General features: G+C 44.5%; 1 protein-coding gene across 5 annotated transcripts in view; it reads right to left on the bottom strand.

Moving 5' to 3' along the window:
* lrp8 (low density lipoprotein receptor-related protein 8, apolipoprotein e receptor) overlaps nucleotides 1-22,934 on the bottom strand; it is a 54,953-nt gene that overhangs the window by 15,811 nt on the left and 16,208 nt on the right. For 4 of the 5 annotated variants that reach the window (XM_041278458.1, XM_041278460.1, XM_041278461.1 and 1 more), the window contains exons 3-9: nucleotides 12,829-12,951; nucleotides 10,067-10,195; nucleotides 3,357-3,731; nucleotides 2,020-2,142; nucleotides 1,717-1,839; nucleotides 627-746; nucleotides 345-470 (exon numbers count right to left, since the gene is read on the bottom strand). In XM_041278458.1, coding sequence (XP_041134392.1) covers nucleotides 345-470; nucleotides 627-746; nucleotides 1,717-1,839; nucleotides 2,020-2,142; nucleotides 3,357-3,731; nucleotides 10,067-10,195; nucleotides 12,829-12,951 — 1,119 coding nt within the window. The remainder of the gene's footprint in view (nucleotides 1-344; nucleotides 471-626; nucleotides 747-1,716; nucleotides 1,840-2,019; nucleotides 2,143-3,356; nucleotides 3,732-10,066; nucleotides 10,196-12,828; nucleotides 12,952-22,934) is intronic. The other variant, XM_041278462.1, reaches the window with a different exon arrangement.

Genomic DNA, 22,934 nt, shown 5'->3' with positions numbered 1-22,934 from the left:
CAATTAGCCACACAGGCTACAAACAGCACTTCACTACTGTTAATAGCTGGAGGGAAAAACAGATCCAGCTGCAGTATGATGGAAAGGGTTTAATACTGTAAACAGCAGTACAGCTTCATAGTACATTAAATATACAGTATCTCAATGCACTGTACAGTATAATGCTTTCAAATAGGGTCGGATTTTGCAAATCCAACTGTGAACTTTGCCAGTGAATGCATACATCTTTCCAGAAAGAAGATCTGAAAAATACCCTATTGTGTGTGAATATGAATTCCCTTTCAGACTGACAGAGCGACCTCATTGTATCCTTGCAAGCTAGCCTGTCACTTGGGATGCCTTACCCACTGCCTTGCAGGTCTTGCTCACGGCATCCATCTCATAGCCTTCGTAGCACTCACACTTGTAGTCTCCTTTGTAATTGATGCAGATCTGATCACATGCGTCCGGATTCTCACATTCATCTAGGTCTGAAAGGGACATTTGAAATCAATCAGTAACGGCACTCGGATCAGCGCAGCGGGGGGCAGGGAGGGTAGGGGGAGGGGGCCACAGTCACAAGGGCTGCAGCCTTTGTTTCAACAGTTTGAACAGCGAAGGGCAGCCACTGCCTGCATTTCAATTACCTCCGCAAGTCTTCTTGTCCAGCAGCTTGTATCCCGCGGGGCATTCGCATTCATGGCCGATCCGCAGGTCCGTGCACATGTGGGAGCAACCGCCATTGTTGACAGCGCATTCATTCAAGCCTGCGCAGGGGGAACAAGAGGACAGCGATCAGCATCTCCAGCGCGTTTTGGTATGCAAGACACAGCAACTGACAGGAGGTATTCCTGAGAGTACGGGAGGAGGCAGTGATGAAGTCTGTTCTCAAGAGGTTCCGGGGGGGGGGACAGAGATCCATTTCTCAAAGAGGAGGACAATGGATTGTAAGCCCCTGCCCTGATCAGACTGTACTACAAGATTCTGGAAATTTGCCAAATATTTAAGTGAACACATACATATAAATTAAATCTGGAGTGTACCCCTGTGCTGCTTTGCAGAGCAGTCCGAAGTCATTATTTCAGGGCGAGTGATTGACTGTCAAAAGTCATTATTGTTGGTCGTAACCTGACCACTGTGGTCCATAAAGTGGATCTAGTTAATCAGCATGCACAAAACAGGCTCAATATTGAGATGAGTTCACTGCAACAGAGACTGATAAAGAGCAGTCTTCCTGAGCTCTAGTAATAACTCAGTTAGGCAAGGCTTTCAAAGGATTCTTGCAGAGATCTTTTTATTTTTCTATAAATATGGATTTGCTAAATTACACAATCCTGCTGTACCAGCGCTCGTTTCATGCTAACTGCGGCTTTCTTCCAGAAGTTTTTTTTTTGTGCACAGATGCCTCTGCCCAGGTAGAAGGATTGGACAAACAGTACCGTTAAATAAATAGTCTTCCCCTTCCCAGGTTTGTTATTACAATACCAATCGCTAATATAGTGCAGTATCTGGCAGGTCTGACTCATTTTGGGCTGACAGGAGGTGTGCCCGCTTGGCAGGATTCTCAAGGAATAATCTCAAAACAGATGCACACTGCAATCCCAAGATGCAGCCTGAGCCATCCTGGCCCTTCACGACGGCCATATATATTATTGTCCCATTTGGGTGTAAAAAACAGTGGTGGAAAGTTGACAAGGAACATGTAACGCATGTAAATAATTATAAAAACAATCTTACCACATTTCTTGATGGGTTCATCAGACCAGTCTCTGCAGTCTTTGAAAGAGTCGCACACCTTGCTGCTGTCAATGCACTCGCCACTGTTGCACTGGAAGCTTGCCGGTCCGTTGCACGTGCTCACTGAGGTGTCAGAGAGAGAGAGAGAGAGAGAGAGACAGAATAAGACAGACAGAGAGAGAGAGCAAGCGAGAGAGAGACACAGACAGAGAGAGCAAGAGACATGGAAATACATTACAGAAGCTTCGTTACCCAATACCCAACATGGTTCCACAGTCCATGAAGCACAGTTCTGTCACTTACCATTCACACAGCCTGCCTCGTCGCTGTAATCCGGACAGTCGTGTGCCTTGTCACACTGCTTCATGCCTGGAATACAGGAGCCGTCCCCACACTGAAACTCATCAGGCCGGCACGTCACAAGGGCTTACATTAGAAAAAAAGATCTGTTACTTTATTACACATCAAATCACGTTTCTTACACTTGCAGAACATTTATACCTCATGATTTCTTTAAGAAACCTGCTGCGTGACATTTGGATGCAGCGTGCCGTTTTTTTTTTCTACGCCAAAATTCAAACTGCATTAAAAGAGGTACAAAAAAATGTTAAAAGGGAAAGTGCTATTATCAGATTTAAAATGCTACAAGTAATCATAACGGGGCTATATGAACTCAAATTGTCAGCTGCATATCTCCCTTAACTGTGTAGCACCTTCTTTCAGCACAGCATTTCAGATGAAACCCGTCTCTGCCTCGTTTCAGCTGGGTTTATTTGAAACCAAATGATTGTTAAATCGGCAGTAACCCAATTTGTTTTTGCTCGGCACCGGGCACTGCGCCCCAAAGCAATTTGCACGTTCTGTAGCAGCAGCCGTTCAGCAGAGGCCCTAGAAGAGGCGCGAGGGTGGATCACAGATAGTCAGATGTTGCCTCGGAGTTGGTTATATTAAATGTTTAAAGGAACATGAATTGCAGGTATCACAGCAGTCCCTCAGAGGAAACCACACCCTCGACACTCCCCTGGGGCGTGTCCTACAAGTCACATGACACACAAAGGCCCTTTCCTCTAATGTGAACCCTTCCTTCTAACCAAATTTATAAATTTCAGAACCAGTAGGTTTTAAAAGAGCCGATTAGAGGTGATGTTGTAATTTATTGTTATCTCTTTCATAGCTGTTACTGCATAAATGATAATAACAACCAGTCTTCACTGAATCACACTTTGAATGAATGATATGCTTCAGATTCTGACCAGGATGAGACACTTTAAGCTTGCTCAGACTGGCTGAAAGCATCCTTCCATCTTCAGCTGAAGTCAGCATGTCTGGCATTCATTCAGGGGCTCCTTCTCATTGTTGCTTAGCAACCTAGGACACCTGTGCACCATCCCAGAAGCTTAGTAACATTGTAGATTGTAGAGAACAAGCCACCAACCTCTTTGTAAAGGTTAAAGATCAACTCAACAAAGAGAGGCCCTAATGCGTGCCCGTGACACGCAACGTCCAGAACAATCTGCAGTTGTGCCCGTCTACTTCCGGCTCCGTTGTCAAGACTGCCTTCTTTGTCTGACAGCAGTTTCATCCAGTGCTACAATATCAATTAATACATCTAAACCGAAATAATAAAAACGGGAGCTTACGGCAGCTGCTCTCGTCAGATTTGTCCTTGCAGTCCGAGTCTCCGTCGCACTTCCAGCTCAGGTGGACGCACTCCCCGCTGGCACACTGGAACTCTCCGGGGGTGCAGCGGGGTTTGTCCAGCTTGGTCCGGCGGCCGCAGCGCTCAATAGACTCGTCTGACCGGTCCGGACAGTCGGGGTCCCCATCGCAGCTCCACAGCTGGGGGATGCAGGCAGAGTTGTTGCAGCGGAACTCCAAGGGGCCGCAGGCGGGTTCCGAGCAGCGTTCCTCGTCACTCCCGTCTCCGCAGTCATCGTCCCCGTCGCACACGAAGATGGGGGCGATGCACTTCCTGCTCCGGCAATGGAACTCGCTGGAGGGGCAGGGCTTCATGTCTGCAGGATACAGACAGTCCCTCATACAGGCTTAATACAGCATTTGCACAGAATTTTTGTAGTTTTCTCAACCATAGTTTCTCATGATCACACTCTTAACATAGTTTACCCTGCTTTGCTGTCTTTATTAATATGCTTTACTATTTCTCACTATTCTTTAAGATGAGGGAACACAAAGCCACAAATCCTTATGGAAACAGGGCATTATTGTGATCATTTTTCTTTTTTATATCTATATGTGAATGCATCATTAGACATGAAAAATATGAGAACATACAAGAGCATGAACAAGATTCAAAACAAAGAACTGGACTCTCCTGGGTCCGTGTACTGGAGAGTAGATCATTATTCCAATTACACCACAAGCACACCAGCTGCAGAAAGAGAACAGGAGGCAAGCGCAGTGCTATCCCTACAACAGGCTGACCTGAAAGGTGGTATTATCTGTACGACAATGCAATAGAACACAATGGCAAGTCAGAGAAACGCATGGGCTTCAGAGCACACTGAACTGGACCATCACTGACTGACAGACAGATAAAAACACAACTATCAACAATATAAAGCACAGATCTCGCCCTCTCAATAAAAGGGGAACACCTTGACGACGGATGTTGCTAGTTCTAAAACGAGGTAAGAAAATGGATTCCAAAGCATTTTGTTCATTTTGCGTGAAGAAAAGAAAATGCTTGGACTAGGTCGAGGTGTTATTAGTATGATGATGATTATTATTAAATGTCTGGAAATGGCTGCACCTCTCTAGAGAGCTGTTTATAAACAAAGTTTATACAAATCTCTACAAGGTTTTGGGCTGTACAGAGCAGATTCATTTAGTTATCATGAATGACTCTTACAAAAGTTTCCTACAGTAACGATGCACAGTGAAAGCATAGTAAAGCACAGGGAAGTACTGTAAAGACCAGTGAGATATGGTAAAGCATGCTGAGAAACAGGGCACACCAGGGTGCAGGGTGAAATGCATAGTATACCCGTAGGAAAAGCATTGGGAAACTGCAGAAAATACCATAGCAAACTTTTATAAGAGTTTCACATCAAGAAAGGGCTAAAAAGAAGAAAAAACTGCCCCAGCATCAATGCCATTAAACCAATAAAAGCCTAACAAATCACCACGGGGATGTGAATGCGTTACCAGGGTAACCTACTGTATTGATGTTCTGCCGAGACGGCAGGTGACCGCTGGCCTGGAAGGTTACAGTTATGAATAAGGATGGGGAATAACTTCTTGAAATACACTACACACTTAACAGAGCTGCAGGGATGCGATCTATCATACAGTAAGTCACAAGATACTGAGGCTGCCTCAGTGTTTAAGGTAAAGATTAGAAAAGGGTTTAGACCTGTAACCAAGGCTCCAAACAGTAGCTTGACAGAAAGCCAGGATATTGCAGACAGTAGTGTTATTTGAGCTGCAATGCCAGTCTTGGGTTCCAAGCATGGTTTCACTGTCAGTACTGATGTGAAGCAGGGAACCACTATACTGTTTTTAATACAAGGCGGTGTCCTAACCACCAGGCATTCACTGAGGAATGAGCTTGTATTGGGAACTTTACAGTACACTATTAAATACTCCTTCATTGGATAGGAAGTGAAGGAGACCTCAGTCTATCCAGAGGCTGTGCAACCTTTCCTTTGAAGGGTACTCTCTAGGGGTGTGAGGTTTGGGTTCAGTTCCTGTTCAATTAGTGCCACAAACTGTGGGAGAGACCTGTGGGCATCCAATAAGAAGTGAGCTGTAGAACCCCCTCCCACCGCACCCCGATTGTAGGCAAATGGAAATGATTAGCACTCACTGCAGACATGAGCAGGAAATGAACCCATGACCTCGAGGTCACAGGTCACAGCCACCAGCCCCCTTGCCATTCGTGTCTCAACAGTCCCTGTCCTCCCCCCTTGCAACCCCCCCAGAATCCAGTGCACGAGTCACTACAACCCTGCTACCCTTCAAGCAGTTTGCCTCGCAGCAGTCAGAGTGATGTCAGCCTGATCTGTGGATCCTGTTAAAGTCAAAGACAGACTGATTCAACCCATCAGCGTTACTTTTTTTTCAGGAAACCAAGCGTTTACAATGCATTGGGAACCAAGTGCGTCCTAAAGAGCACTTTATTAAACACGAAGTGCCTCTGAAAGAGCAGAATCCGGGCTGGGAAAGGCAGTCAGATCTCTATTAAACACGAAGTGCCTCTGAAAGAGCAGAATCCGGGCTGGGAAAGGCAGTCAGATCTCTATTAAACACGAAGTGCCTCTGAAAGAGCAGAATCCGGGCTGGGAAAGGCAGTCAGATCTCTATTAAACACGAAGTGCCTCTGAAAGAGCAGAATCCGGGCTGGGAAAGGCAGTCAGATCTCTATTAAACATTAAACACGAAGTGCCTCTAAACACGAAGTGCCTCTGAAAGAGCAGAATCCGGGCTGGGAAAGGCAGTCAGATCTGACATCCTCATCGACACTTAAATCACGCTTGTATGTGTAAAAGTAAGCGGTGGAAAAAAACTTCCCATGAACTTTCTGACCAGATGCTTTTGAACTAAGGGCCCCTCTGACCGCTGTGCTGCAGTGATTTCAGTTTAGCAAGGGTAACACTCCTGAAATCACAACTGATTACAACGGGTTTAGATTTTTCTTTAACTCTTAAACACACCATTTCATATTGCAGCCCTTTACACTGGCCCATATAACCGAAACGAAGAGTCGAAAACAACACCACTTAACAAGGGTGGGAATCCAGACCAGTCAGTTACTTTTGAAGACTGACGAAACACTCTTTCAAGCTCAACCAACATCCTTGTAGAAAAAAGCTCCCTTAGAAAACGTCGCACTCCTACACGCAAAGCCACACACCTCGCAAGATTAGGAATTGACCACTTTGCTGGTAAAAGCGTGACACCGACAGACTATTGCGGGTTTACTGCATTTAGACTGGAATTCGTAAGGAGGATCAGACTTCCTCAGTTATGGCATTTTATCATAATGGAGTATCAGGGTATTATAAAAATCACAATCTAAGCCAAGCCAACATATCAAATACACACACACTGTACTGTACTGCGAGTTCTGAAGACAGATCGAGGATGGGAACTAAAACCCATTTCCCCCGTCCTAAATCAGCTTCAGCGCTTTGCCTCTGCCCTTTCATCTGCCTGGTAAAACTTTTCACTTTGACTGCGTTTAACTGCAGGTACAACCCCATGGCTGCAGCCCACGCCTCTCCTCAACGCTGGAGCGCAGGTATTGGAGTCCCTCAGGGATCAATTGACCGGGCAGAGAGTCTTTTGCAGAGGAAATATTGAATTCCTGTGTCATTCAAGGTTTCTGCAAAGGCATAGCTTGTGTTTTAACTGGGAATTAAGCTCTACGCCCAGTGGCAAGACACATAAAACACCGTCCGTTTAATTTCCCTTTAGTTTTTTCCTTAAGTTTTTCTCAAATTTAACAGTGTTGCAGAAAGCAGCTGAACACGCACAGTGTCAATACCCTAGTGAAGGGAAATTGTATTGTTTTTATTATTAATATTTATTTGGCTGACACCCTTATCCAAGGTGGCTTACAGGTGTTACAGGGCAGTAGAATTATCTATTTAAACTCATATAAAAGTCCTTATAAAAGACATTGAGACCACTCGCTCTCGGCCTCTGTGGAATACGGAGAGCTCCCTATACTATTCTGTTAAGCAAATTTTAGCGACAGAGAATACGGAGGTTCCAACATATTAGAAATGAGAAGTTCGGGAATAGCACCGAAGCAGGAGGATTGCCACCACAACAGTCCCTGCGAGTCTGCAGCGACTCCTGGACTCATCTGTGTATTGGAATCCCATTACAACGGATAATTTGCAGTGTACTGCAGTGTGTGTCAGAATGGATAGCGTTGCATTGAAGCACAGCAGCTCTACTTAACCTGTTCATGCATGAAATATTGAAAACATCTCAAACATTAAAAAAAAAAAAAGAGTAATGCCTTGTGAGGTTTGCATCTAGTTTACAGATTGGGACATTTCAGAGAATGGGAGGAAAGGGATTGCCGCACTCTTTCATTTAATGAGTTCATTGAAGGGGCTTATGCCTCTCTTAGGAGTAGCAGGGACTGCAGGAGCAAGCTTCTTATCTCTAATCCCAACGGCCAGACCCTGACAGGGCAGCCTACTCTCCAGAAACCCCCTTACACGGACGATCACCTAATCCTTCCGAGTCCAACGGAAATGATTCTGTGTTTCTGCAAATTGAGAGGTTAAACCTTAAGCGTTTTCAAAGTCAATAAAGCCCTTGTCTCAGGGTTTTGCATGCATAATTTGTTCCCCCAGTCAATTAGCAAAAGTAATTCATTTTAGAGAAGCGCATGCATTAGAAACAAGGAGAGCCTGGGGGACCACGGCTCTGTAGAGTTTCGAAGCCGGGGATTGATCACGGGAGGGGATGTGTGCTGCATGGTGCCACCAGGGAAGGTGCAGTCTGTCTTCTGACAGGTTTTCATTCACATGAGAACATGCATTATTCATAGACACATGCAGAGGCTGCTTTTTGTTAAAATCTCTCCCATCTCTTGCTCTGATTTTGGGGTATTGTTATTATTTCTGTTCAAAAGAAACCCACTGCCAGCGAGCACACATGCTTATTAAACCACAGCCATTTCTATGTAGTATTTGAAACCAAGGAGATTCTGAATGCTGGTGTCTGGGAGCAGTTCTGGGTTGGAGGGGGGTTGCTGCAAACAAATTACCCCTGCTTCATTTCTTCTTTAACTAAATACTGATGTATTTTTAATGTAATATAAAAACCCTACAGAGACTTGGAGGCACTGTATTTAATTTCCTATTTCCAAGGATCTACACAAGTGTAGATCAATTGAAGAGCAGACCCACCCCCTTGCTGTGTAACTAGAGTGTGAATCCAGGCTGCACCTCTTAGAGAGACAGTGTTGCTCTCAGAGGGCGTGATGTCCCTGAGACTGCATGCTGCCTGGCTACTCAATAATTCATGGACTGCTGCTCCATCGACCCCCAATCCATACATTATACACGATGTCTCATTGACTTGTGCACTGCAATGGATACAAGAGGAAAGAGCAGACTGCTTATACTCTACACATCCAGAAACTGTCATCATCACCACCACCCTGAAATCAATTTGAAATTAAAAGCACCAATGCAAGACCTTGGTTAAGACAGTAACACGTACATCCCACAAGTCAGCTAGAGTGAACGGAAGAAGGGTTAGGCGTTTATAATTAAAGAGGTATTATGTAGTATGCATCCAGTATGACAGCAGTGCGTGCTGTAGAAAGATGTGTTCTTGCTAAGAGTCATGCATGGGAGAGCTGTTTGAAAACTTCAGATAAGGCTTTGTTCAGAGTGGAGTGGCTCATTGCATTGACAGCGGGGCATCAAGCTTTTCCACTAGGCTGTTCCAGATTGCTGCCGGCTCACATCAGGTAGCTGACTGGTGGGATGCACTGGATTTTCCATTCCGTTCTGTGCACAGACACAGCAAGTGCAGAGTGCCAAGAGGCTCCAGAGAAGAGAGGAGCAATCACAAGAACGGCCACTTCCCTGACCCACACCTTCCACACACTGAAACCAGCACGGGAACAGACACCAAGCATTCCTCACAATGAAAACGCATCAGGGACTCTCCACCTAAAGCATGACTCTCACTGCTCAGTTAAGAGAACCATGCCTCCGGCTCAGGTCTGCAGGGACTCTGCTGGGCGACGTTTATTTGGGAGCTTTATCAAGTTCTGGAAATGAAGCTATCAATAGCAGACTCACAACAACAATAAATAAATAAATAAATAAAACACAAAAATCTATATGTATTTTTTTTTAGCGTCCTGGTTTCATGGTCAAATGATTAGACTTTCTGGAAATGCTTGCCCTGAGCTGGTGACAGAGTGCTTGGGCTGAGGGGAGTGTTGGGGTGCATGTCGTCAGTGTGAAAAGAAGCTTGGTGATGCATTATTATTATTATTATTATTATTTGTATGTTATTTACCCAGAACACACTTAATATGATGATCTGCAATTCTTTCTGGGGAGACAGAAACCGTGGGTTTTCCGAAAGATTGATCACTCGGATGCGGCCGGGTCTGAAGCACACCGTACTGCAGCTCTGATTGATGGGAACACTTCACACAGAAACCTCCCTGTGCAGTGCAAGCTCCAAACCGCTCTGTAGCGTCACCCACCTTTTCTCATTTAATAGTGTAATTATGCTCTTTGTCTCTCTCTCTTTCTCCGGAATGGGTTCTGATTCTGTGCTTGTTTCTGATTCTCACTAGAACGTGGCTGCTGTGATCTCGCAGCTCTCTCTCTCTCACCCTCACCTGAAGGGCACTCAGCCTCATCCATGCCGGTCTCACAGTCTGTCTCCCCGTCGCATTGCCATGACAACGAGATGCACTTATTACTGGAGCCCCCGCAGTTGAATTTCTCAGGCGGGCACGTCTGTCGGCCTATCAGGGGAGAAAGGAAACAGGCAGTTAATAACCAAGAGGAAACCCAACTCGTAATCAGTTCCCTGTGAAAATCACAGTGGAGCCAGTGATTGATTCCTGTGAGGAGTAGTACACAGCATGCACTTTACAGATCTGTCAAGACATACAGCACTGGATATGTTGATTACAACATGTGGGCATTTCAGCAAGCTACTGTATCCAGCATACTCATGGCAGGTTGGGGAGATCTGGTGTGCAGCACCAGGGTACCATGGCTTTCCACAAGTGGGTACAGGGGCACCTCTAGTCAGCAAGATTCCAGGAACTAATGCTGAGGGAGAGACTTTGTGGTGTTTCAGGAGACTAGGTTTCAGGCCACCTCATGGTTTGATACAGCAAAGTTGTAACGAAATCAAGCGGCCGAGTGCTCCCTCAGCTTAAGAAGCACCCCTAAACACAGCTGTGATAGTTCAGTCCCATTGTGTGGCGGTGTTGCCCTGAGTCTGTAGTTTGAGGCAGCTTTGTTCGTTCATACCCCAAATCTCCTCTGGTGTTCCGTGCAGGGGCCTGAAACCTAGTCTCCTGAAGCCAAGTTCCAAGCCACAAAGTGGCTTTATGTTCCTTCAGTTTAAGAGAATGTGGATTCCAAATAAATTGTGGTGGTTTGAACCTAGCTACATTCCAGTGTTCATTTAAAACAGAACACACAAAAAAAAAAAAAAAAAAAAACCTACAGTAAATGTTTAAGAGTATGACTAACCCAAAACAGCAGGTGCAAGTTATCCATGTGTTATAAGAGGAGGTTATGAGTCTGCTCTCATAACATGATTAGATGGCTATTATGTGCGCTCAGGTGGGCTATCTGAAGACTAATACAGTTTTGATTAATTGTCGACAGAAAGTCGCACATTATAAGCTTCCTGAATTGCTGTGTTTACATTAAGGAGATGGTAAAGTGATTGATTCGGTTATCTTTTTAATTCTGTTGCCTAATCTGGATGCGATCAATTCATTGTCTAGTTCATGTTGAAACCATAATAAAACCAATAGCTCACTGTCATCGCTGTTGTGCCATCATCTTCATCAGGGCTATGATAATATCTAGCTGGTGTGTGCAAGGCTTTGTCCTCTAAAGAGGCACAGCACTGTGTTTAAAATGAGAAGCTGCTTATTTAATAGTAAGCTTGTGGTGTAGCAAAGGCTTGGATTACAGAATCACGTGTCTGAATCTGAGTTTATTCCATCTTCCAGCATTCTAGCATGCATTATGGTCCAGTGGTGGGAATTTAAATGCCACTCTTAAACTGGTTGTAAAATAACTCCACGACTCTTTCCTGCAGAGTACTTGTATTCACCATGTACTGAAGGGCTCAGTTTTGGAAGAAAGGCATGTTATAGCAGCCATGTACTCTCATTTTAACACATGGCGTCACACTGGAATAAAAGAAAGCTCTGTTTGCTTGCCTTGCCTTACAGGAAGTCTCCTCCCAGTCATTGCATCTCAGCAGCGTCTTTGGGGTCAAAGCATCTTACTGGCTGCAAAGCATGTCAGTCATTAGGGGAAGCAGCTGGTTGGTTGCTGTCAGCAAAGGCGGCCCTGAGTGTACACTACACCACAGTATTTGTTTTGATCTGGGTGGTTAAAGATGGACAAGGTCTGTATTATTTTTTGCTGCTCTACCCAGCTGGAGAGTGCAGAAGACTGGACCAACACATAGCTGAACCCATCAGCTCCAGAATCCTTCTCATCTCCCAGCACCACAGACCACATCGTGGGGTAATGAAGGAAACGTGACCTTCATCTACCTTCTCTGAAGAGTAAGGGTTTGAATCTTCTCTTGCCTTGTCTCTTTTCCTCTGATACGGTTTTGGGACCAGCACAGCGAATAAACTAAACTAAACTCTCACCACACGTGTTTTTATTGTGTTGTGTGTACACTGGACTTGTACAACCAATTCCGTGTCCAGTATACTGGGCACAATGCAACACAGGTTTAAAATTCAAATCAACACACACCCGACAGCCTTTCAGTACTTCAGTTTCTTGAAAACCCTTTAATATTTCATAACTGGTTTGCTGCAAGTCTCTCAAGGTAAATCTCCAAGCAACACTGGCATTGCAGGGCTGTAATGACACAGCTACTCACTGTACTCTTGTATGTATGTGTGTCAGAAGATCCCAATCATCACCAATCTGCTGAACACTGCAGAACCCCACTACAGCATCCTGTCCACCACCATCCCTCACCAATCTGCTGAACACTGCAGAACCCCACTACAGCATCCTGTCCACCACCAGACCCATTCTTTGTTACCAGTTTAAGCAAAGATTTCCCTTTGATGTGGAGGTCTGAAGTGACCGACAGGGGAAGAGGATGGCAGGATTGGGGCTGAACTCCGAGGACGTGAAGAATGACGAAGACGTTACCCGAGACACTTGACTTTATGAGGGAACACTTCTAATTATCAACCCGAACACGAAGCTGCATTGATTACTTGCGCCCACTTTACTGCGCCTTCGCCATAACCTGCTGTATAAGACCTCAGTAAAGGAACTGTGCTCATCAAGTTTTTGGCGTATCGTAGATGTACTGGTCCTGAGCAAGGTGCCAGACTGCATGGAAGGAAGTATTCCTGAGACTGTCACTTACTGCACGTGGATCCTGCCTCGTCAGATCCATCGGAGCATTCTGCCTCCCCATCACAGAGCCACCTGGCAGGGATGCACTGGCCGTTCTGACAGGTGAAGTCCGTCGGGGCACATGTCTTCTTCACTGCCCAGGGGAAACATGGGAAGGTAAACACATTGGGAGCCACAGTGATACAAGATGTACAGTAGTGTGCATGTTTATTAGAACACCACTCCAGTGGTTCTGTAGTTTTGATTTGTTGTGCATATGAAATCAAACCACAGTCAAAATAGGCAAATTAGTGATTGTCTAATTAAATTGATGACTTTATAGGCCACACACAATTCAAGAGAAAAGGAACCCATAGCCACAAATGGTAAAATGCATGAGACTTTTTGGAACTTTATTAAGATGCCCAATTAAAGCACAAAGTGGTCTAACATTTTCAGCAAGTGTAACAGCGGTGAAAAATCCACCAGCCCTTCCTTGATTAGCTTCCAGCCCCTGAAGTTTGATACTTAAAGATAAAAAGCTAAATTCTGAAATGAGGCAATTTAAAATCATGACCAAAAACATTTACAAGAAGTTGCACTTATGAAATATATATAATTCTCTGCAGAGAATTTGGGAAAATTGCAAAGCACACAACACGTTTTGGCTAGTATTCTTGATCAATATCTTAAAGATGTTTGCTAAAAACAGTTTCTTTCAGTATTACAATGACTTGCTATAGGAATGTTTTACAGCTGTTGATTACGTGTGCATTCCAGTGAAGGACTTTGTACACTCTATCATCTTATCAGCTCTTCATCTCACTTTTTTTTGTCTGCCACGTCAAGCAGGCGCATAACGCGAGCGCTTGCCTCTCCTGACAATCCAGGTGGGCGTCTGCCATTTCCTTCTTCATTTTCTCTCCGTGTCAAGGACGTCTCGAGGTGAAGATCAAGGCTGAGCTGCCATCTGAGCGCAGCTGGCTGGATTGGAGTACAGTTCTGCCAGATCTCAGCAGGCTGTGGGTGGCGAGGACTAAGCGCCTCCACTTTAATCTCTTACCAATGCTGTGATTCAGGGGCTTGGCTTTCAATTTTGTAAACAAAATAATGCGACCTTAGCCGCAAGGCTTGCTGGGAAAGAACAGCCAACATCCATCGAAAAACTTGCATGACATGGAAACTGAATCTTTTCACTCAACTCTATCAACGAGGGTTCAGGAGGAATGTAAGAGAACCCAGACCAGCTCAGATTGGCATTCAATCCCTGCTCGTGGAAACTAGGTATTAGTGGTGCACGAATGTCTAAATATTGGCCAGCGAATAGCAAAGATGGAATTGTAACCCCTGGGACTTCTTGGCTCCAGATTCTGAGCTCCAACACGCCCCTGTTCCTGCAGTGCTGAATGTGCTGCCAGTCCCTGTGTCAGCAGTGCTGCTGAACCTTCCTTATAAATCCTGTGCAGTGAGGCAAACTGCAAAGAGTAACTTAACAAAGCTGCAGGCTTAGCTAAAGCAATCCAGCATTCCCGCTGTTCATGTGCTTCAGAGCCCAAGGGAATAATCTAATACTCCGTGTGTTGTTACCTCCCTCTTGCCTTTCTGAGAGAGATCACAGATCTGAATCCAACATGTACAGCAAGAGCAAAGAACAGGTTGCAACGTGAGCAGTTCAGTTGCAATCATCACTCTCAAAAGACCCATGAAATATAAAAATATAAGAAAGTTTTAGGATATTCGTGAAACTGGTTTTGGGTTAAGAAGCCAGCAACGGTGTAGATCAAACTGAACGAGAGCGAGCTGCGGCTTAGTGAATCATGTATCACCCAATGAGAGAGAAAGGCAGCTCCTAAGAATGTGATGTTATGAATGACTTGACTTGCACACCTGCATGTCTTTCTGATTAGCAGACATTTCAACCTTAACAAAGCAGGCAAACTGCACCCTTTCAAATAGGTTTTTTTATTTTTAAAATAAAATAAAAAATGAAAAAAGGGGACAACCTGTCACTGTGAGATTTCAGAGGGGCAATGTGCTTGGGGTTGAAAGGGTTCTTAGAAGATGAAAGGGGTCACCTGGGGAAAGTACTATGCTGGAATGCTGGACTCTTCCAGCCTCCAGCCGTCAGCCATCACCCCCCACAAAGACAGAACAAAGGCTGACATCTGAAGATCAGGCTTCAAGGGAAGTGAGGATTATCATACACCCGAGACCAGAGGCACTGCATCCAAAACACCAGAGAGCCAGCGTGCTGTCTGGAAAGCTCTCCGCGACAGGAGAGGAAGGAAGATTTGACAGCAGTTACGCTAAACAGCGTAAAAGGGATGAGCATCGCTTTCAAACATGAAAATAAATGCCCATTGGCAAAATAATGTAGTATCATGTACCAGACACATTTTCTGGGGGAAAAAACACCCATAATTTCTGTTACTTAGTGACAACTCATTTGTTTAGTTTAATTTCATTTGTTTAATTACTTACAGGCCATTGAAACACTTTAATTATGTTTAGTTTTTGTCTACTGGGAGAAAGTCTTCTCTGAAAACTTCTTATAAGGTTTCTGCAATGCAAAATCTAGTGTGAAAAAAATACATTTGTGATCAAACAAAAACCAATGAAATTGAAAAGGGGGTCTGAACCTACACACGCCATCTAAAACGTATCAACATTCATCGTGTCGTGTTCAGTCTTTTCCCCGTGTTTGCCTGGAGGCTTACAGAGAGTATAATCATTTTTTTGTAAAACAGAGTAATCTAATGATAGTGACTGCCTGGGTTTTTCAGAGTGTAACTGTATTAGTGCTGGATGGTTTTATAATTAGATTGTAAACAAAAAAATCCCCGCCTAATATGTGGGAAACTAAAATGAAAAAACAAAGGGGGAGAGAACATGTGATCGCTCAGCATGCAAACCGTTCCTATCTAATTAAAAAAAATAATAATAAGATGACACTATTTGTATTTTTTCAAAAGGTCTGCAGCAAAGTCATGGTCTGTCTGTCTGCAGTGTGTATTTAAACTGTATTTTACAAAAGCAGGTCAAGGGGCCAGCCCGTGCAGAAACAGGTTCCCATTCCTGCAGGTCAAGGGGCCAGCCCGTGCCGAAACAGGTTCCCATTCCTGCAGGTCAAGGGGCCAGCCCGTGCCGAAACAGGTTCCCATTCCTGCAGGTCAAGGGGCCAGCCCGTGCCGAAACAGGTTCCCATTCCTGCAGGTCAAGGGGCCAGCCCGTGCCGAAACAGGTTCCCATTCCTGCAGGTCAAGGGGCCAGTCCGTGCTGCAACAGGTTCCCATTCCTGCAGGTCAAGGGGCCAGCCCGTGCCGAAACAGGTTCCCATTCCTGCAGGTCAAGGGGCCAGTCCATGCTGCAACAGACTCCCATTTCTCTTGAAAGAGATCAGGTGAATATCATGACAGCACAGCCTCCCAGGGCATTAACAAAGCAGCCAGTTCTCTTCATTAATGCGCCTACAAACCCAGTGTTGCTGCCTGTGTGAGAGCCACCACAGATCCATCCTGGAAAGCTTCAGATGCTGTACCGACCATTGAGACTCACTATTGAGCAAGACAGCAACCTCCCATCCCAGCCCCACTCCAAAGGGCTTCCTGTTTACAATGAGTCGACCCCACGAGAGTCAGTGTTTAAATTGTGTCCGTGACCAATCCGCGGCATCGGTGTCAACGGCAACTTGAACGCGGGCGGTGCCTGGTTAGGAGAGTGAATTTGCTTCAGCAATGCTTTCCAATAGCTTTCCCCAGGGTAGTCTATCATGAAAAGCAATATACAGTAAAAACCTCTCTGCCACATGTGAAACTGTAAAAGTTATTAGGAGCGAACACACAGCCTTGTTTATAAGGGTGCTGTTGAGACAACACCAGACAGATCACAGCAATCAAGCACATTCAGCACCACAGACCTGCTGTAAAGCATAGCACCTGGGGAGACATTAGCCATAATAGCTTGAGAGTCAATATTTACAACCCTATTCGGTTATAACACATATATAAAATGAGTTTATTCCACAATATTTTTTCATACACCTTTGCTGTCAGTGGACAGTTCCCTTTCACAGTACTGCAGCTGAAGCAGCTCTATGAAAGTAAAATTTCCCCAAGACGGTTTTGCACGTAAACACAAAACCCTTCTCCTGGCACACTGGACAAAGATCTCCTAGATCTCATAGGCAATTACTTCCTCGGGATAGACAGATGCAGGGCAACTTTCCACAGGAAAACAGGGCTTAAGAACAAAATCATCAGCGAGGCAAAACACTCAATTCTCCCTTCTTCCGCCAGCCTGAGCACACCAGCTCCCTCTTGTCTTTCGGTGCTCCAGCACACGCGTGTTTATGACAACACCAGAAGAGCTGAGGTTGCATTGTACCTGCAGTTTACAGTATATACACACACATTGTAGTTCAAATGCCAGGTCTTACACAAGGGGCTACTTTAACTGCAGTGCTGTCATTCTGCGCACAGGAACACAGCTTTGACAGTCACACAGGTGATTTATAAAGGGTGTCTGCTGCTGCTTCAGGGATGGAAATGAGACCCCTGTTGCACAGCAGTTTGATCCACTCCTGGTTTTACTAGGAGTTTAATAGAACACGCCTGAGCTTGTTGCCTGTACGCTGCGGCTGATTGAGCTCCTAGTAAAACCTGGAGTGGGCGAGTCTGCTATGCATCCCTATCCATCCCGACTGCTTTCACTGTGGGTTCTGTGAATCCTTCATGAACAAACTAAGCACAAAGACCGTCATTGGAGACCTGAACCATTGAAATCACACAAACCCAGATCAGATCTTAACATTTAACAGCTGCTCTCATGTAATGAAAATCTGCAACTAAGAATGTGCTTCACTGTGCAGTGCAAAATCTCAGGAAGCTAATGTGGTCTTCGAAAGCAAATCCTATGCAATACAGCACATAGACTCCACTGCTATGACAACCAAGCTAGTACAGGCTCTTATTGTGCTGCGCAGGGCTGCTTTTAGACGCTCAACTCATCTCTGTCTTTCCTTTCCTTACTTTCAAGCTCCGGATGTTAAAATGTGTGGCACAAACTTGAACATTTTGGCCTTTCCGACGAGCAAACGCATCTTTTTTTTTTTTTTTTTTTTTTTTTTTTTTTTTTTTTTAATTAAAAACTGGAAAGGCAGGTTGCTTCCTGCACAGCAAAGTAAACAACAATAAGCTGGAACAAAACAGCCCATCACTCCGCCAGCACATCCACCATGCTGCAGAGAGGCTTCCTGGCTCCTTCATCTCAAACTAATCTCGCAGATAGAAAACATGCCTGTAAAAAGTGAGATTATACTGCAGCTTCTGAAACAGCGTGGGTGACTGCAGTGCGTGCCTACAGACCACAAACATGTGAATTGGGGGGGGGCTAAAGTTTGTTTGCTTTCAGGTCAAGTTTAAAAGACAATCTATACTTACCTACCATTGTGCCGTGGTTTTAATCAGCGTGGGTATTAGTGCATGCAACCGGAATAATATTTGTGATACTTCCTCTGTGTGGATGCTTTCCAGTCACCTAACTGTATCCAAGGCTACCTAGTCCGTTAGAATACAAATCACCCTTTGCAATGTCATTCCCAGCACAGGGCTCGCTGTCTTTTGTGTTTCAATTTAAATGACAAGCGAGTAAACGCTGTTGGGACTTCAGCAGTCCTGGTTGTACTAGAGATGGACAAAAATGCAGCCAGGTTTGAACAGGGCCTGGACATGTTTGCCTTCCCGCGTTGAGTTATTAAGAATAAAACAGCAGGTGCTTTCTCCCTCATGACAGGATCAGAGCTCAGCAGTATTTGTCAGCCTCGTAGCCAGTGCTTTCTTGTATTCATTCGTTTCAGTTTGGCACAAAGGGTATCTTTTTACAAACGTCCAAAGATGCAAATCGCTCAACGTTTCACAATTCAACTTTGGTTAACAACATCCTGAGAACTTTTTTTTTTTTTTTTTTTTTTTTTAAATACACAGGGTCCATGCAGAAAGTCGCCACCTTTTCGCAAGGCAACATTGATCACAGTGTGGTGAGAGTTTCTCTATTTAATTCCAGGGGGTGTTGAGGAAATCTGGGTTCTGGAGATAAAATTGGTTTAAAAATATTAAGTGAGGACTCATTTGTGTAATTTATTCCCCCTTTCCAACATCATTCACTTGTTAAAATGACATGCAGCCTCTTCTTGTAACACCTATGGAAAGGGCTGCTTTACCTTGTAACTGACGAATATTAACAGCCACATGGAAACGTCTGCAAAGCAATCAGTCAGCTGCAGGTTTAACCTGCAACGCCTACAGCAGGGACGGCTTTACTGACGCACTTCCTCACTGCCTTTTGTTTTAGTGCAGAATATGTTACTTTACTGTCGCATTTATGACTGGAAAATGCAGATCACGTGACACACATTAACCGGGGGAGATACAAATATAAAGTCTTCTTTAAGGCATGTGTTTAACTGTATTGAAAATGTTAGAGCACTTTGTGCTTTAATTATTATCTTAATCCACTTCATGTGTGACTGTGTTCCTGTTAAAGTCAGTGAAATTAGACAAACTGCTAATTTGCCTAATTTGACAATTGTCCAAGATTTTCAGTTACAGGTGCTTTGATTTCCTAATCAGAAGCAATGGTGTGTTCAAATACATTCAACCAACATGCTGCAGTGCCACTCAGGGCACTATTTAAATAAATAAATAGTGCCCTTCAATAAAAGAATAAATCCGTTCAAATCAAAGCCGAAATATCACCCGTAACACTGGAGGGCCTGGATACCCACATAGCTTTGAATTGACGGGTGCCAATCACCACTTGTTTTTTCAAGCCTTAAGCTGATCACATCATCACGGATGAGCTGGCAAAAACATTTCTACCACGCATAAATGTCACATCTCTCCCCACGCTACAGCGTGCAGAAACAACAGATTCAATATGACATGAACATCAGTATGGATTTTCATCTTTTCTAAGGACTTCTATTTGGTCTGATAAACCACTGGTACAGTCCCAACCTTAAAGAGATCATGAGCTGTATTCTGTCTCCAGGAAATGCTGCAGATTAGAACAGGATCTGTCCTGCAAGTCTAATTGGACTCTGCTGCCAGGCTGTGTATAGTATGGCTAAAAGAAGACTGATCACTGGAAGAGTAAACCCAGATTCCAGCTCTCTTCCAACATACCAAATAACCCCACTGCCCTATACAGAACAATACTGCAGAGAGCACCAACATACCAAATAACCCCACTGCCCTACACAGAACAATACTGCAGAGAGCACCAACACACCAAATAACCCCACTGCCCTACACAGAACAATACTGCAGAGAGCACCAACATACCAAATAACCCCACTGCCCTACACAGAACAATACTGCAGAGAGCACCAACACACCAAATAACCCCACTGCCCTACACAGAACAATACTGCAGAGAGCACCAACACACCAAATAACCCCACTGCCCTGCACAGAACAATACTGCAGAGAGCACCAACATACCAAATAACCCCACTGCCCTACACAGAACAATACTGCAGAGAGCACCAACACACCAAATAACCCCACTGCCCTGCACAGAACAATACTGCAGAGAGCACCAACATACCAAATAACCCCACTGCCCTACACAGAACAATACTGCAGAGAGCACCAACACACCAAATAACCCCACTGCCCTGCACAGAACAATATTGCAGAGAGCACCAACATACCAAATAACCCCACTGCCCTACACAGAACAATACTGCAGAGAGCACCAACATACCAAATAACCCCACTGCCCTACACAGAACAATACTGCAGAGAGCACCAACACACCAAATAACCCCACTGCCCTACACAGAACAATACTGCAGAGAGCACCAACATACCAAATAACCCCACTGCCCTACACAGAACAATACTGCAGAGAGCACCAACATACCAAATAACCCCACTGCCCTACACAGAACAATACTGCAGAGAGCACCAACACACCAAATAACCCCACTGCCCTACACAGAACAATACTGCAGAGAGCACCAACACACCAAATAACCCCACTGCCCTACACAGAACAATACTGCAGAGAGCACCAACACACCAAATAACCCCACTGCCCTGCACAGAACAATACTGAGGAGAGCACCTTCCGAAAACATGTTTCCTGCAGTTCACCACAGGGAATACTAGAATACGTTCTATCAGGCTGCAGCTTTGCACCTCCGCCCTACACCGAGCAGACGCTGCCTGACTCTTCAGTGGTGTGCCAGGATTCATTTCTATTGTTAGTCGACTCAGAACAGGCCACTGAATCAAACTATTTTACTCTTTCACTTTACTTCCTTTAAAAGCAGTCTGTTACATTGCAGTAGCTTCCAGTCCCAAATAAAACCTGCCGATTAAATCTCTCCAAAGAAACGTCCTTGACAATTGTGTTAGACAAAACACATCATTTATTTTATACAGCGTTAGCTGCAATTCCTGAACACAACCCAGAGAACAAGTATTCCAACTCCAGTCATATCCAACCTCGTGCAAATTGAGGACTTATTATTAATCACACTAACTGCTTGGAGCAGCTATGAAATTGCACCAGCAGCTTCAGCATTAACATTTTAGTTTCTGAGGTAGACACAGAAGCAAATAACTCCTTCCAAGCAGGGCTTGGGAAAGCGCATTCATCTTCAAATCTCTTTCTTTATTTCAGATTGCATATCAATTATATCACTGATTAAAAAAAAGAGCACGTTTAAAGGAGAATTCAATCATTCATCTTTCGAGCAGTCATTTCCTCAAAGTCTCTTCCGCCACTCTTGTGAAGTCCTGTTGAGATGAGCATGCAGGTATACTCTGTGCCTGCACTGGACTGCACTCTTACTTGCTGGTATAAATACATCCCAAGAGATGACAATAATAATAATAATAATAATATAATAATAATAATAATAATAGCATGTATTATAATTATTTATTTATTTGGCAGACACCTTTATCAGAGATGACTTCCAGGTGTCATAGAGCAGTACAGGGTTACAATTTAAATACAGTGTACAATAAGTGCAGTAATACTACTAGAATACAATATGAACTGGGATGCAACAAGTTAGGATTACAACAAGTTATAGCTACAAAGACATTGTAGTACAACAGTGCATTAGCGGAGGATCCAGTAACGTGGTGCTGAGGTCAGACAAGTCCAGTGCAGTCTAAACAGGTGCAGTCTACAGTACTGTATGTATAGAATTAGAGTATGTATGTACAGAACATTCCTATATGGACTCCCACCCACTAACCTTGGACTCTGTCACCCATCATTCTATTCCTGTTCAGTTTAGTGTTCAGACCCTGAAACAATACATTGACTAGCAGGCTGGCAGCTATGCACTTGAACTTCAAGATTAATGCTGTCCTCAACACATGCCATGGACTCCATAAAGCCCTCCCCTCCACTCTGTGTACAAAACCTGGATTCACAGCAGTCTGGCTGGGAGCAGGGTAGAGGCGGGCCCTAGGATCACACCACCAGCTGAGGGGATAGGAGGCTGGAAATAACCACGGGTGCTTGTGTCCCCACTGGATCGTGTACAATACATGGAGACCAAGTGTCCCAAAAAATGAGTTCTACAAATGAAAGCTGTAAATAATGAAAACACGTATGAATAAATTGTAATGCACTCTGTGTGTTACCAAGGTACTGCACACCTCAAACAAATTCCAAGCTACTCCAAACTTAGTTTATTTACTCCTTTACGTTTCATTTCTTTCAGACAAATTGCGTGAACGGGCTCTGAACATTTCAGTATTTGTGTTTCCATTTGTTAGTCTGAGTTACCTGGCTTTGACTGTTTTTGGGCAGAGGATCACAAATCTACCAGCAACACCATAACACTGAATTACTAATCCACAAAAGTAGTTTAGAAGCAGAACACCAAACTTTGCTTCTCGATCTGAGATGGTAGTTTATGCTAACGTTAAGAGACAAGTGGAGCGCTTGTGACACTTTGCAGACAAAGGGACGGAAATCAAAGGGGGGGTGGCGTTAGGAAGAAGACACAAGCAGCTCCACTAACTAGCGGGGGGGGGGGGGGGGGGGAATCATTACAAGACGAGAGGTAATCTTGACACACCCCTCGCCACCAGCCTTGCACGCTACAAC

Source organism: Polyodon spathula, chromosome 18 (genome assembly GCF_017654505.1).
Source record: "Polyodon spathula isolate WHYD16114869_AA chromosome 18, ASM1765450v1, whole genome shotgun sequence".
NCBI classification, from domain to species: domain Eukaryota; kingdom Metazoa; phylum Chordata; class Actinopteri; order Acipenseriformes; family Polyodontidae; genus Polyodon; species Polyodon spathula.
Note: the sequence above shows the minus strand (reverse complement) of the source record. Positions and strands in the feature narration are given on the sequence as shown.